The following is a 13,631-nucleotide window of genomic DNA, read 5'->3' as shown; positions in this document are numbered from 1 at the left end:
AATCCAAACAGAAGGTAGCATTTGAGATTTTATTTAACAATAAATAAATAAGCATGCACTATCACAATAGGATGAAGATATGTTTGGCTATGAGTAAAGACATAGAGTATAAAACTAGATGGTTACTAACAATACTTAGTAGTATGTAAATCATACAATACAGTAACATTTAATATAACGGCTGATGGTCCTCTCATTTCCATGTAAACTATAGTTGGCTTCTTAAACAAATTGCATGATTTTAGCTGAACTTTAATTTTAATTATATACAGGCATGTTTCCTTGCAGAAGAAACATGAATCTCCATTTTTCATCAATTAGCTGTTCCTTTCCCAATTTATTTTTTCATCAATGTTAAGATCCATTTTACAACTCTGTCACAGGAATATAAGATACTGTTAGGACTAGAGGAAAAAATGTTTTGTTCCCCAAATCTTGAACTGTTTAATAACACTAGGTATCCTCAAGAATATCTATTCTCATTTCATAAAAACCTCATACCTGGTGGCCCCTAAAAACAAATTCTGCTACACTCTAAAAAATGTTTTCCACTGATTTTGTATCACTCATTCATAGTTTTGAAGGGTATTTTTGCAGTACTGTACAATTCTACTGCTTAAAATGCTTTTCTGTAGCTCTACTCATTGAAAAGGGGGCCTGTTTAAAAATTATAAAAATTATGGCAAGCAGTTGGTAAATTCTATAACCTGAAATGATGAAAAAGTTTAAAAGAAAACCAACTGCCTCCTCCACCCCACACACAGAGGTGGTTAGTATTACAAAGTGTCAGCCATTCATTTCTGAAAGTTCCCTATCCAATACACATACCAAAAGTGAAAGGTTACACAAAACAGGACAAGGCAAAAACGCAAAAGATCAATGGCATTCAATTCAAAATTTCACACACAAAACCCTATATCTGTTTACGATAAAAGCCTATCTGTTAGACAAGAGGTGCTCATTTTATGGTAAGATTAAAATCTTTTCCTTTCCTTTTAACTGATGACTCACGTTATGGTACAACTGTGCAAGCATCTCACGTGGCCATTCTTCTTCTGTGAGCCTAGAGTGTCAGCTAGTATTCAACTATAAGGCATCATAGCCAAGCTCAGTCTGAGATTAGACTTTCCTTGCCATTGCCTTCCCAATCTCAGTTACCCTGCTGGGGAAGCTCCAAATGGAGGCCAGGTGATTCAGGGGCAAGGGAAAATTAAATGCAAATTCAGTACAAGGATACCTTCATATACTTTTTGGTGAAAAATAGAGTGACAATTGGGCTAACACTCAGTCACTCAGGTACCAGGCTCAGCAAGATCACAGTCAGTAAAAAAAATGGATGCCTTCACAAGAAATATGTATTAGTGGAGACCAAAGTCCCTTTGGTCTCCACTAATACAATCAAAGAAAAAAAAACTGATGGGATTAACATCTACTTGTTTAGAATGAAAGTCTCTATTAAATCAAATATGTATATCAAAAGGTATTCCCTTTTGTGTTAATATTTATTCAAATGAATTGCAAAAGTTTCTCCAGGAATGAAATTCTTGCAGCAGACAGGGTAAATGAGATGCATTTCAAAAAATGGTAAAAATAAAACTTATTAATATAGATATATAATGAAAATGATGATATTTAACTCATACAAGGAGATAAAAGGACCAAGAGGAAATAGAACCCTTCAAGATATATCTTCAATCCAATTCATATTGTAATTAATAAAATATCTTAATATGCATTTGCTATGCAAAACTGCGTGCAGATGGTTTACCAAAACTGTAGTTCTTAGTTGTCTAAATTAAGAGGAATTTCATTGAAAGGAGGAAAATTTCCAAACTTTACCCTATTCATTGTGTTATTAGTTTTAATTATGGATAATTAAGTATGTAATTGCCAAGTGCATGAAATGCTTAAGAGAGCAAATGGAAGACTCCACAGGCTACATCTTTTTAAGCATCACAGCATTCCTCAAAATGACCTATTCACTGTGTTTAACAGTTGTATAAGTCACATTATTGAACATGCAGCTCCTGTTTAGAATGTTGGAGTTAGGAAAAAGTGCATGTGAACAAGCTTAAAAACATTCAGAAACAAGCACTGAAACTGATTCTAGGTAACACGTACCAAAGCTACTCTGACACAATCAAACAACTGAATATGTGTTCCTTTGCTGAAAGGTGGAAAAAGCTCTGTCTGGTCTTTGTTAGAAAACATTTGATTCCCACTTCCCATTGCCACAACCACACTAAAGTAAATGCCCAATGGAATTAAGGAAAAAATAGACCATTTTGCAAATAACCTATAGAACAAATAGATTATGAGACAGCCCAATCCCCTACTTTAAAAAACTCAGAAACAGTATGTAAACGATTGGGAATTTAAGGAACTCAACCTGACAACATACGATCTATGGACTTTAATACAAAATGCAGAGTGCAGTAGACCTTTCATTTTAATTCTGTAAATTAAGGAGACATGCATTTTGTAACATATTGTAATTATGTGCATGCTGAAATGATCACAATTGTGCAATACTTTTATTATTTTCTACTTTAATTTTATTTTAATGATTGTTGATAACTATGCTATGAATTATGATTATTTGTTTTATTTGTATTGTCATCACAATTCGGCACCTGCCACCATGATAATTTTTCAATAAATCAATTATCTATGTCTGTATTTTTTTTGTGTGTGAAACATATTGCATCAATATAATTAGAAACTAGGTGGTCCTCTAACTCTGATATAAAAATGTCAGGTGTCCATCCAGGGCCTTGGCTCAAAATCTACTACTCTACCTTCAAAAGGCAAGTTTTCATGATTCTTGGTTGGGTCACTGGTATGTTTTGTGCTGTTAAAAGAATAAAGCACTGTAAGTCTCCAATCCAAATTTAGCTCCAAAGGCATGACATTCACATGCTTCAGAGACTTTTTGGACATTCTAAATCTCTCTCTTTCTTTTGTCTCCTCAAATCTAACTCACTCCAAAACTTACAGTTGTTAATTACAGACCCCTGAAGGAAATTTATTTTCAAATCAAAACCACTACAATCATCCAGATGAACATACAAGAATAATATGTGGCACGAAGAGAAGTGAGTTTCCCTGGAGTTTATACACAAAGATGCTGAAACAGCTCCTTGAAAAAAGTGCTGAGAGCAGACACTCTGGAGTTTCATCAATCAAAAGTTGGGAAAAGGAAATCAAAACAAATCTGCCTTTTCTCGTCCATTTCCTGTAGAGCCTCATGCTATGGATTTTTCACCAGCTTATTGTGATTTCAAAATGATTATGCTGACCTAAAATAATTTTTTTTATCTTCCCACACCCCTCTCCCCACAACACAGCAATTTAAATTTCCCTGTGCATCTGCAGTCAGTTAATTAGCATTTAATATTTTTGCTATTTTTTTCTGTATTTACAAGTTTCATGCATTTTGTGAAAGCTCAAGTGTCTTAGGGTGAGTATATGTAAAGCAGAACTGAATAGCCAACTGGAAAGCATCATGCTGCTCAACTATGGGCAGAATTTTGCCCTTGGAGGGCTCGGCGGTGGGCGGTCAGCCAACCCCCGCTGCCGAAACAGGACCATTTTGAGTGGGAGGGCCAATTAAGGCCCGGGCCCGCCCAGTGGTCTTCCTGATTGGTGGGGGGGGGGGGGAGGATCCCCAGCTGTCAAAGGGCACTTTTTCGCACATGCGTGCGAAAGAGTGCACTGCTCCCTGAGACTAAGTGCTGTTTCAGGGAGATTAGTGACAGGGCACAAAAATTAAAAAATAGAAAAATAAAAATATTATTAACCTGTCCCCCTCATGTGACAATGTCACACAAGATGGGACATGTTAATAAAAACGACATAAACTTTATTAAAATTTTAAAAAACAGACATAAAACCTCATCCCGCCAATGGATGAGGTTTCATGTATTATCAGGAGCCCGCTGGTTTCGCTGTCCACTCGCCTTCCTAAAAATTTAAAGAGACTGGGATGACATCGAGGGTTCCTCCCGACGTCATTCCACATCATTTTCTGTCGGCGAGCAGGCCCCCATCCCCAAATCGCCAATGGGAAAATTCTGGCCTATGTCTTTGCATGTCCTATACTCCTCAGCTACTTCTGCTAATTTTTCACTTCTAATATGTCCAGTATTATTTGCTGGTGCACCATCATGTAAGCTAACAATTTATTTGCTCTCTGAAATGTCCCTGCTCTGCTCTTTGCTGGCCCTCTGCTTGCTCTTTCCACTCCCTCAATGTCACCTTCACAGTCAGCACCATTAATGCAACGTGGGATGGATGTATGCATGTTTACAAGTTTGCCTTAATTGGTGTTTAACAAGCCAAAAAGTAATTATTAACATTAAATCAATCTGTTCCAGGAGGAATTTTGGGACGAAGATATTCTAATGCTCCTTTGATTATAATGTACTAAATTATTACACACATATTTAGCATGTGTTAGCTCTAATGTTATCGCTTTCTAAAAAGTGCTGCAAAACAATTGTACACCACCAATAAATGTATTAAAATAATTGAACACATGAAATACAACAGCACATATGACAAATGTGTATTTACAAAGCAGTTAAAATTTGGTGGGGAACACACTTGGGTCAAAATGGAACTGATGATTCACCAACACTGCTACAATTCTAAATTACACGGCAAACACCAGCACATGTTCAAATGTCATCTCTTGAAATAATTGTAGAAAGCGCTTCAAATTCTGTAAATAAACACTGCAATTGTCTCAAAAACCCACATAGTAAATTTAAGGTAATTTGCTTTCAAGAAAGGAGGACAGAGAATGGACAGGTTTTGTTTAGGTTGCTGGAAGGGGCAGGGCGTCAATAAAATTAAACAGACTTGATTTTTCCATGGACTGTTGGTATTTTGACTGCAGTTTCCTTTCCCAATTTCCTTTGGATGAAGTGTATGTGGAACATGACCCAGTTTCCCTCCTCCCATATCTTTACATTTGGCTTTCACCTTGGCAGTCCAGTGATTTGATTTTATGTCAAGCTGTCAATCATAACCTAAGACAAAATGAGTACTTGGAGTCTGTGGGATCCTGATTGTCTGCAGCAGACTTCCTTCCACTGCTGCAGTTGCCTATGTTGGGGGAGGACTGTGGTGCATTGATGTGCTTTTCTATTCATTGTGCTATCACTAAAGCTGCATTCTTTGTAAGTCCACCACTTCCACCAACTACTATTCCTCAAAGAAAAAAAGTTAAGTAAACCAAAGGCAACCTAGCAATGCAAAAAAAAGCATGAGTCAAGAATATGATAACCAGTAATTCTGTTTAATTAAATTAAAAGCATTAAAACCAGTGGACATCCCTTTTTATAATTTAACAATAAACTATGTTAAAGACAAATGGAAGAATATGATCAAAATATATTACAACTAATAATAATTAACAAATCTAACACTTGGTCAGGGCAAACCAAGATCTGAAAGAGCACGTCACTAACACTCTGCTACATATCTGCTGTGATACATCTGTGCTGCTACAGATGCTCTCTGTGGCAGCGCAGTTTTGTGAGCTGCTTAGGAATGCAAGGTATTGACTTTAGTATTTTTCCAATTTATACAATCAATTATATTCTCCAATATGATGATGTCATCAATCACATTGATGACATCATCATCACAGTTACAAACCTTGCAGAAATTTGTTGGAACTTTATCAAGTGATCAGTGCTCATTTAAAAATTCAACTAATTATAGTACCATGAATCTTGGACTTTATTTCCAGTGCAATCTATCAACTTTAGGTTCAACCCATTCGCTAGCTGTCTTCAGCTGTATATCAATCCCAGTTTGGCAGCGGAGCCATTTTAAAATGGTTTTCTTACCGACAGGAGGGGCCATTAGGTAGTCAGATTTAATTTTCTGGATACCAAATCTTTCTCATGTAGAAATTTCTCTACCAAATAACAACACTGGCAAAATGAATGTGGAAATTTCTAATGCTGAGTACAAATTATATCCTCTTTAACAGTCCCTACTGGACTGTATAGATCAGGATCATTCTGATTTCAACCAAAGTGGATTCTGAAAACCAGCAGTTTTTTGAAAACCAGTAGATGGAATGTCTACTATGATCCCGTTAGCTTTGCAAAGACTTTTGGGTCTTAATCCTGTCATTTGCGAAGTGGATTGCACTGGGAAATTGGAAGTATTCCATTTTATTGAATTAAACTTGGCATTGCAGAAATCAACTTTTGCATCAGCAGGTTTCTCTACATAAACCATGTTCTCAGGTTTGTATTTAGGTAATAGCTACTACTGCAGCTTTCATACATCTAGTCAAAAGCAGCAAGTAGAAATTGGGTAAGTCATGCATTACCGTGTTTTGTCTTGGCAAAAAGTGGGGCTTTTGTAAATTTTTAGAAGTAAAAAGCAGTAAAGGGTAGAGAAGGGTTTTTCTTTTAAAAAAGATAACCCCCTTGCTTCCTAACATGAGAGGACTAATGAATATTCGCACTGTTTTTCCTACAGTTTGAAATAATGGCATGTGCCTTATTAACCGTTCCAATTGTTGAATCTTTTGTGAAAAAATGTGATTCTTAATTTAAAGTCATTGTACAGTAATTTTACTGTAAAAATATGCTGGCTGGTGCTTCTAATGCAATTTGCTTGTTAGATTCCTTGTGATTTTTAATGTGCGGCTGTTATTAATTTCTAATTATTACAAATGCACAATTGCTCATTAACCTGACTGCCCAATTAACTACAGATACAGACAGAGCAAGCAGTGTACTGATTTTGCTTGTTGCTGTTTTGATGAGCGCGGCAGACCATTTTGTATGCTCTAATTAGTTATACATAGCCACTGCAACAAGCTGCCACCAACTACCTCATGCTGCTTGATTAACCGCCAAGTCACTGATGCCAGACTGAGACCATGACTATAGGTTCACGTCAAAATTCAGACTCCCTTTATACAGACAGATGAAAGAACTCAAAACAGTTAGAAAACTGTAAGCCATGTCCTCTCTTTGTCCATGCATTCTGCTACAAGTTCACATTATTTTGATAAGAAATACCAGTTTCAACACAGGAGCTTTGCAGAGACTAATGTATCTATACAAAAGCACTAAATGAGCCCATATGGTAACTCAAAGTTAATAGATTGACCCTATAGAAACACACATACCTTTACTTAGACAGATAGAGAAGTTTTATTTTGTATCAATTGACGAGAGGAGCATGGCAGCCAGCATATATGCTCTCAAAACATTATTTGTCCAATTGACATTTTCAGCCACGATATATTTAGTAAAGCATTACCACCTAATTTTGGTAGCTTGGTGCTGTTTGGCACTTTTAAAATTAAGGATTACTGCACACAAAATTAAGCAGTTAAGCATTTCAGAGCAACACAGCTTCCATTACTAAAGCTAAATGATGCATGAAATCTTAAATTCCACTCATTATAAACCATTTTAACACACTTTTACTGAAATTAAATAGCTGTAGTAGAGACAGTAAAGAGATAAAACTATCCCACTAATGGCCTTGTTTTGCTTTAACTATCCACAATTCATCCGTAGAAAAGTTCCAGGTTTTCTTTGGCAATAAAGCCACTGCGCAATGTCATAAGAGAGTCAAATAATCGTATGATATCATACCGCAGAAATATAAATCACAATACAGACAGCCACAACAAAGAGAAAAGATTAACACAGCTGATGCTGTTTATTTTAAGGGTCACCATCTATTAAAATATCTAGTGTTAAAAGGACCTTTTTTCACCACTGCAGTCCATTCTCCCCATTAGCTTTGTTTTTATTCTTGACCAGAATAAAATGACGAATACTTGGATTTATTTTGACCCTGACTTTTTATTTTTAGTCAATTCATTTTTTTGCTGCACAAGTACAAAGCAATAAGTGTCTAACACTTTGAAGCTGATAAACAATAAAAGCTTTCTCGTAAATCACATCCATATTAATATTCTAGAAAGGTTAACCCCTTGAGCATCACCTGCAGAAATGTGCCAGCATTCAATGCATTTCTATTCACTTTGTCTTTAAAGGCAAGCTTAAGATCATAAACTATGCCACTGTAGATGTTATGCACAAAAATAACCTTTAAATTGCTCATGGATAAAAGTGGCTTGACAATTTCATTTTCATTCCATGTATTCTTTTGAGTAAATATAGAAATTACAGGGAGGTAAAGATTTTTAAAATCTACCACAGGGGATAGACTGATCAATTAAAGTTTGTGCATTCAAGACATTGATTTTGTTTCATATGCTACTTGATAATAGAAGATAGATATAGATTTGATATATTTCTAGTCCACGTTGTTTGGACAATTTGGTAAAGACTTTCAAAAACTGGAAAAAATGCGAGAGGAGTCCTTTTGCTTGAGAGGGCACTACAGAATGGAAGTGATTCATTATACTTTATTATGATTTCACCAGGACTAGATATCATTAGAAATTTTCAACATAATGTTGAAATCAGTCATAGCTAATAAAGTTAATTGTGTCTGTCTGAAATGTACATCACTAGAGAGACCTCTTCAATTCATTAAAACTTCATTGAATTTTGAAATTAAAATGATCAATTCCGAGATAATAACTTGTATGTTTTTGATAAAGGTTGGGGTGGCGGGGGGGGGGCACAGGTGGTAGTATGAGAGAAGTATAGAAATATACTTTTAATGTTTCTGTTTTTGTTGGTTTTAAGTTGCTCTGCTACTTTTTGTCATGGCTACTGTAGATATTAAAAGTACACTGAGAATAGCACTCATCAGAGAACTAGTTTATTGAGGTTTGATATCCTGCTTCTATGGTGTTATATTCTGCTGCAGCTATGAGATATGATTTTGTCTGAAACAAAATTCTCATTATAACAGAGCTGTCAACGACAAATTTGCTTTGTGTTTGGTGTTTAAGACAATATTCTATGAAGAATTGGTTTGTTCTGAATGAGTGAGCTTCAGAATGTTTTAATTTGTTGGGAAGGCTTTACAGACACATCTGACCATCCATTGAATCCCACAAGCTAGATTAGAGCACTTCTTGTCAGAACATGATCAAAACAGATTCAACCACTTTTGTGTGAGACCACATTTGATGGCATCGGTGAACGAAACAGCGTTGCTATGAACCATGTGTCCTTCACCAATGTGCTTACCAGAATTCCAGCAAGAGTACCTCAGTTGGTAGAATCCATCAGAAGAAATGGTGATGTTGCAAATGAGGGGATGTTTGAGAGACGTTGCAGGAAGACGGGGAGAACAATACCTCAATTGAGGTTTCTACCAGCATTGCCATCTCTTGGAGCACTGTGCACTCAATAGCACTGCTCACTGTTTCAATTTGGGTACCTTGTCATTAACTAGGGGCAGAATGTTGTCTAGCGACAGGAGTCTCAGCCGTTGGTTGGAGAGCGTGTGAAACACTTGTGTCACCGCTTTTCAAGAAGGCCCACCACATCTTGTGCCACTCAGGCACTTAACAGCCCAGCGGCGGGCCTTCCCCCAAGATCAAAGACCCCATCGCGGAGAGCTGCTGGCTAATCAGAGACCTGCAGCTATTCTATGCTCAGCAGTACCACTGGGGAGGCAGTGGCTACTGCCGGTACTACACCCATCTGAGGCCTTGGATCAAGGATGGACTTAGGTACAGGTGAGTGATGGCGGAAGGGGGTCGCGGCATGGAGGTTGTGGGGAGGTGGGGTGAGGAGATTTGATAGCAAGGGCAGGGGAATAGATTTCTGGGCCCCCCTTCCCAATGCCTGATGCTGCGATCATGCACTGAGTGCCTTTGAACAAGGGCCCCTCCCCTAGGAGCCTGCAAACAAACATGCCAGTGTTCATCTATCATGCTCCCCGATTGGCAGGCCCCCATCACTAGGTTAATACCAGTGGTGGCAGGACGAAACCCTTAAGTGGGCATTTATTGTGTCAGGAGCCCATCTGTCATTCTTGATTGGACAGTGAGCCCTCTCCCTGCACTTTAATTAGCTGCAGCATTGAAGATTGCAGTAGGTATGTCTCAAGCTCATGCGGGGTTGGGACTTAGAACTTATCCCCCATTTCCAGTTCCCAATCCCTGATTAAAAATCCAGCCCTAGAAAATTGCAAGACAAAAGGTTCTAGATGAGCATGATGATTTTGTTTTGAAAATCTAACTTTAAATGGAAATGTAATCAAAAAATTAAAAAAGGAAAATGCAGAGTGTGACTGCAAATAGATGTGACAGAGAAGGAGGGAGAGGCAAAACCACTAATTATTGCTTTGTGGCTTTTGTGGCTGGGCACAGAAGTTCCAAAATGAATAGTCAGAGGGTTATTCTGGCAAAGAGACATTGGTTAAGCAATCATGGACGTACATGTGCACTTAAATGCCTATTAAGTCTGATATTCTTATTTAACCACACTTCAAAAAGATTTCACGTTTCATCCTCTTATTTGTTTATTTTAATGGTAGAATATTATACCAAATAGTGTACTCTTTATACAGTTCTTACTTATCAATACTGAAGCCTCATGCTAATGTGACACCATAGCAAATTAAATTGATAATTGAGTATGACTTCAGCATTCCAGAGAGGGGACAGGGATGTTGTTTCAGCAAAGTCATGAATTACTGCTCTTCTTTCATGAGTGGTACGTAAACCATAATTACTATCACATACATTTTTGAGAGATTAAGTGAAGGGGCAATGTTTAAAGGTAAAGGATGTTAGGATATTTCTCAGACTTGCATCCCTCCTTATTTCTTATTCATGTTTTGAAAATGCTGACCAAAGGACAGAGATTTTGTGTAAAACTCTGATATGACAAACAAAATTCTACTCCAGTGACAGTCTAAGTGAAGATTGAAGGCAAAGCATGTTCAATTCAGCAGAGCTTCCTTCTCCTCTAACTCACTGTCACTGATGACACATTTATTTACAGTATGGAAGGGGAATGATCGCTGGGACCTTAACATTGATCGTAAAATTCTGTGCAGCTGCTGGCTGTCGAATTGATAATTCACATGTGTGAATAGTCAAGTTCACTTTTAAATCACTATTGGGTGGACAACTGGGGTCATCTGTCACTTCAATGGAAGAAAGCTGATAAGTTCATGGGGAAAAGTAAATGTAGTTCTTCATGGAAATGTTCCACTTTCCACACATAATCCATCTCCCCCCCAAAAGGAGGGGAGCTGAGCAAAGAAAATTAATTTGCGCTCAAGCCTACCTGATGAGAAAAGGAGGGTTAATGCTGGAAAAATGGCTTTTTCCCATCTTTTAAAATCCAACAGGGATGCCAACTGATGGACAAAATTTTATTTTGAAAATGTTTGTACTCCTAAGATCTTCTACTGATCACAATATTTAACATTCATGTGTCACCATCACTTAAGCAGTAAGGCTCCCATAGCAACACAGCACAATCTAGAGCACTAAATTAACATGATCAATCATGCAGTTGTGAACTGTTGCTTATCCTGGAAATACAGAAAGCCAGTGAAAGCCAGATTCGGATTCACATTGGAAGCAAAGTTCCATAGTGTTTTGGCAGGTAGCAGTTATTGTTTGAAAGGAAGAAGATACGTTAACTTTGCCTCCTGATTTCATACCATTAGTTGCTGTTCTCTGGTATAAAGGTTTAGAGTATTAATACTACAGTGATGTAATGGATGCAGAACATTATCACACTTAGCCAAAGAATGATAGGAATTGTGCCCACCTGCTGCTGGTGGAGAAAGGCCGGGTCCCTTGAGCTGAGTCCAACAAACTGTCGGTTGGCTGGGGGCGTACCTGAACCTGTGTAGGCTGATTAAAAACAAAGATAGAAATTAGACCCAAGGCAATAGACATTTTAATATCATTTTAATATCTAAGCGTTCCCTTGCATTATTTAAGCAAAATTTTGCATATAGCAAATCTTTCAGATAAGGGGGCAGAATGTATTTATTAGTTATTGAGAAAAGTTAATCAGCTAGTGCTACCCAAGCCTACTACAGTACTGAAGGTATAATAGTATACATATTGTTCCTGGAAATACTTGCAAGAAGAACTATTTCCTTTACTATATACTTTTGAGGAGACATTTCTTTGCCTGTTATCTTAGAGCAGACATTAATTCATTTTCTTTAATGAGTTAACACATACAGAAAAATTATATTTAGTGAAATGTCATATGAATGTTGCACTCATTAGTTTAACAAAATGAATCTTGTTCCATCACAATGTGACATGGCTTAATCCTCAAGACTGACCTATGCTCTACATTTCAATGTGTATTATTGTGGTTTTGTAGTAGTCAGATTGCATTTCCAAATTGCAGTTCATAGAGTGCTCTTGATTTTTAGAACAGCACAGTCCAACCCCTACAGGTTAAAGAAATTGCCTGTCAATGTTTCTGCTAACTGCTAGAGAAGTACCATCAAAGTGAAACAAGGAGTATCTCTTCTTTCAGGAAAACCAACTTTCTGAACAAAACTGACAGCTGTAATTTTTTAAGGACAGAGACAATTTGGAATTAGGATATTAGTTTTGTGGTCAAGATGAAGAATGCATTAATGCAACTTTTGAATACAGTGCTTTTCAAATGGGAATGCTTCATTCCACGTTTTTTGAAAGTCTGCTCCATTCGAATATATAATGAAAGGGAGAGCAAGGTGCCTGTCTGGGCCACTTTCTTTCTTTCAAGCATGTATTCTTTGTTTAGTTTCTGTTTTCTGAACTTCATCTGGATTTCCAATTTTAATTGTCAACATTTAAACATCTTGGTAAACTTTCAAGACATACTCATGTGGCCCATATACAGGTGATAGAAAACAAATGGGTCACATTAACAAGTAAAACCTATGGACTGTGGGGCCTTTGAAACAGTTTTTTTAACAGAGAGGAATGATTATATTTTACTAATGCTGTGTATTGAGTGTGAAATTGTAACATTTACTCTTTAGCTGCTTAAAATGGAAAAGGTGAAATTTTAAAAGGCAGAGAGTAACAGGATGAAAAAATGAAAGAAATTCCAGTGGATGAAACTAAAACAGAAATTTGGGAGAAAATTTTACAAACTTAGCAGGGAAAAAAATCTAGACAATTCTTTCTTTTTTTAGTATTTTTAATATGTTTGTACCATTGTGTCTCTTACTTTTCTGATAGTCTTGTCTCCCTCCTCAAACACAGTCTATAGCTGTGTATCATCCCCAGTACTTTGGTCAAGCAGCCAATATTAATGAATGAGCTTTGACTATGAAGTGTTGGTGGACTGTTCAACTACAGGGGGCTTCGTAACCAGTATTTTATCTTCACCCGATATCAATATGGACAGCAGAGGTCACTGAATAACAATGAGGAGGAGGAGCCATGGTAACTTTTAACCTCCCCAACTCAGAACACTGAGGAGAACTGTTAAACCTCTACCCCACAATCAGCTAACTGAACACAGACAGGGGATTGAACAGGGACTTTCCTGGTCTGTACTGCTCAGTTACTCACTGAAGGAGTGATTGCTACTTTTATACTATCTCCCTTAAGAAATGAAGGAAACTTGCACAAACTACAAGCTTCTATCCTGCAATAAATTTATCTTTTTACTGAATTTGAATAGAAAATCTTTACAAATATGCATGTTACAAATCTAAACACACTCAATACTTCTGTA

General features: G+C 37.1%; 1 protein-coding gene across 11 annotated transcripts in view; it reads right to left on the bottom strand.

The window, feature by feature from the left end:
* Nucleotides 1-13,631, bottom strand: part of LOC121276844 (nuclear factor 1 B-type-like) — a 399,145-nt gene that overhangs the window by 58,341 nt on the left and 327,173 nt on the right. For all 11 annotated transcript variants that reach the window (XM_041185395.1, XM_041185390.1, XM_041185389.1 and 8 more), the window contains one exon: nucleotides 11,703-11,788. In XM_041185395.1, coding sequence (XP_041041329.1) covers nucleotides 11,703-11,788 — 86 coding nt within the window. The remainder of the gene's footprint in view (nucleotides 1-11,702; nucleotides 11,789-13,631) is intronic.

The sequence above is a fragment of the Carcharodon carcharias genome, chromosome 4, assembly GCF_017639515.1.
Source record: "Carcharodon carcharias isolate sCarCar2 chromosome 4, sCarCar2.pri, whole genome shotgun sequence".
Lineage (NCBI taxonomy): Eukaryota > Metazoa > Chordata > Chondrichthyes > Lamniformes > Lamnidae > Carcharodon > Carcharodon carcharias.
Note: the sequence above shows the minus strand (reverse complement) of the source record. Positions and strands in the feature narration are given on the sequence as shown.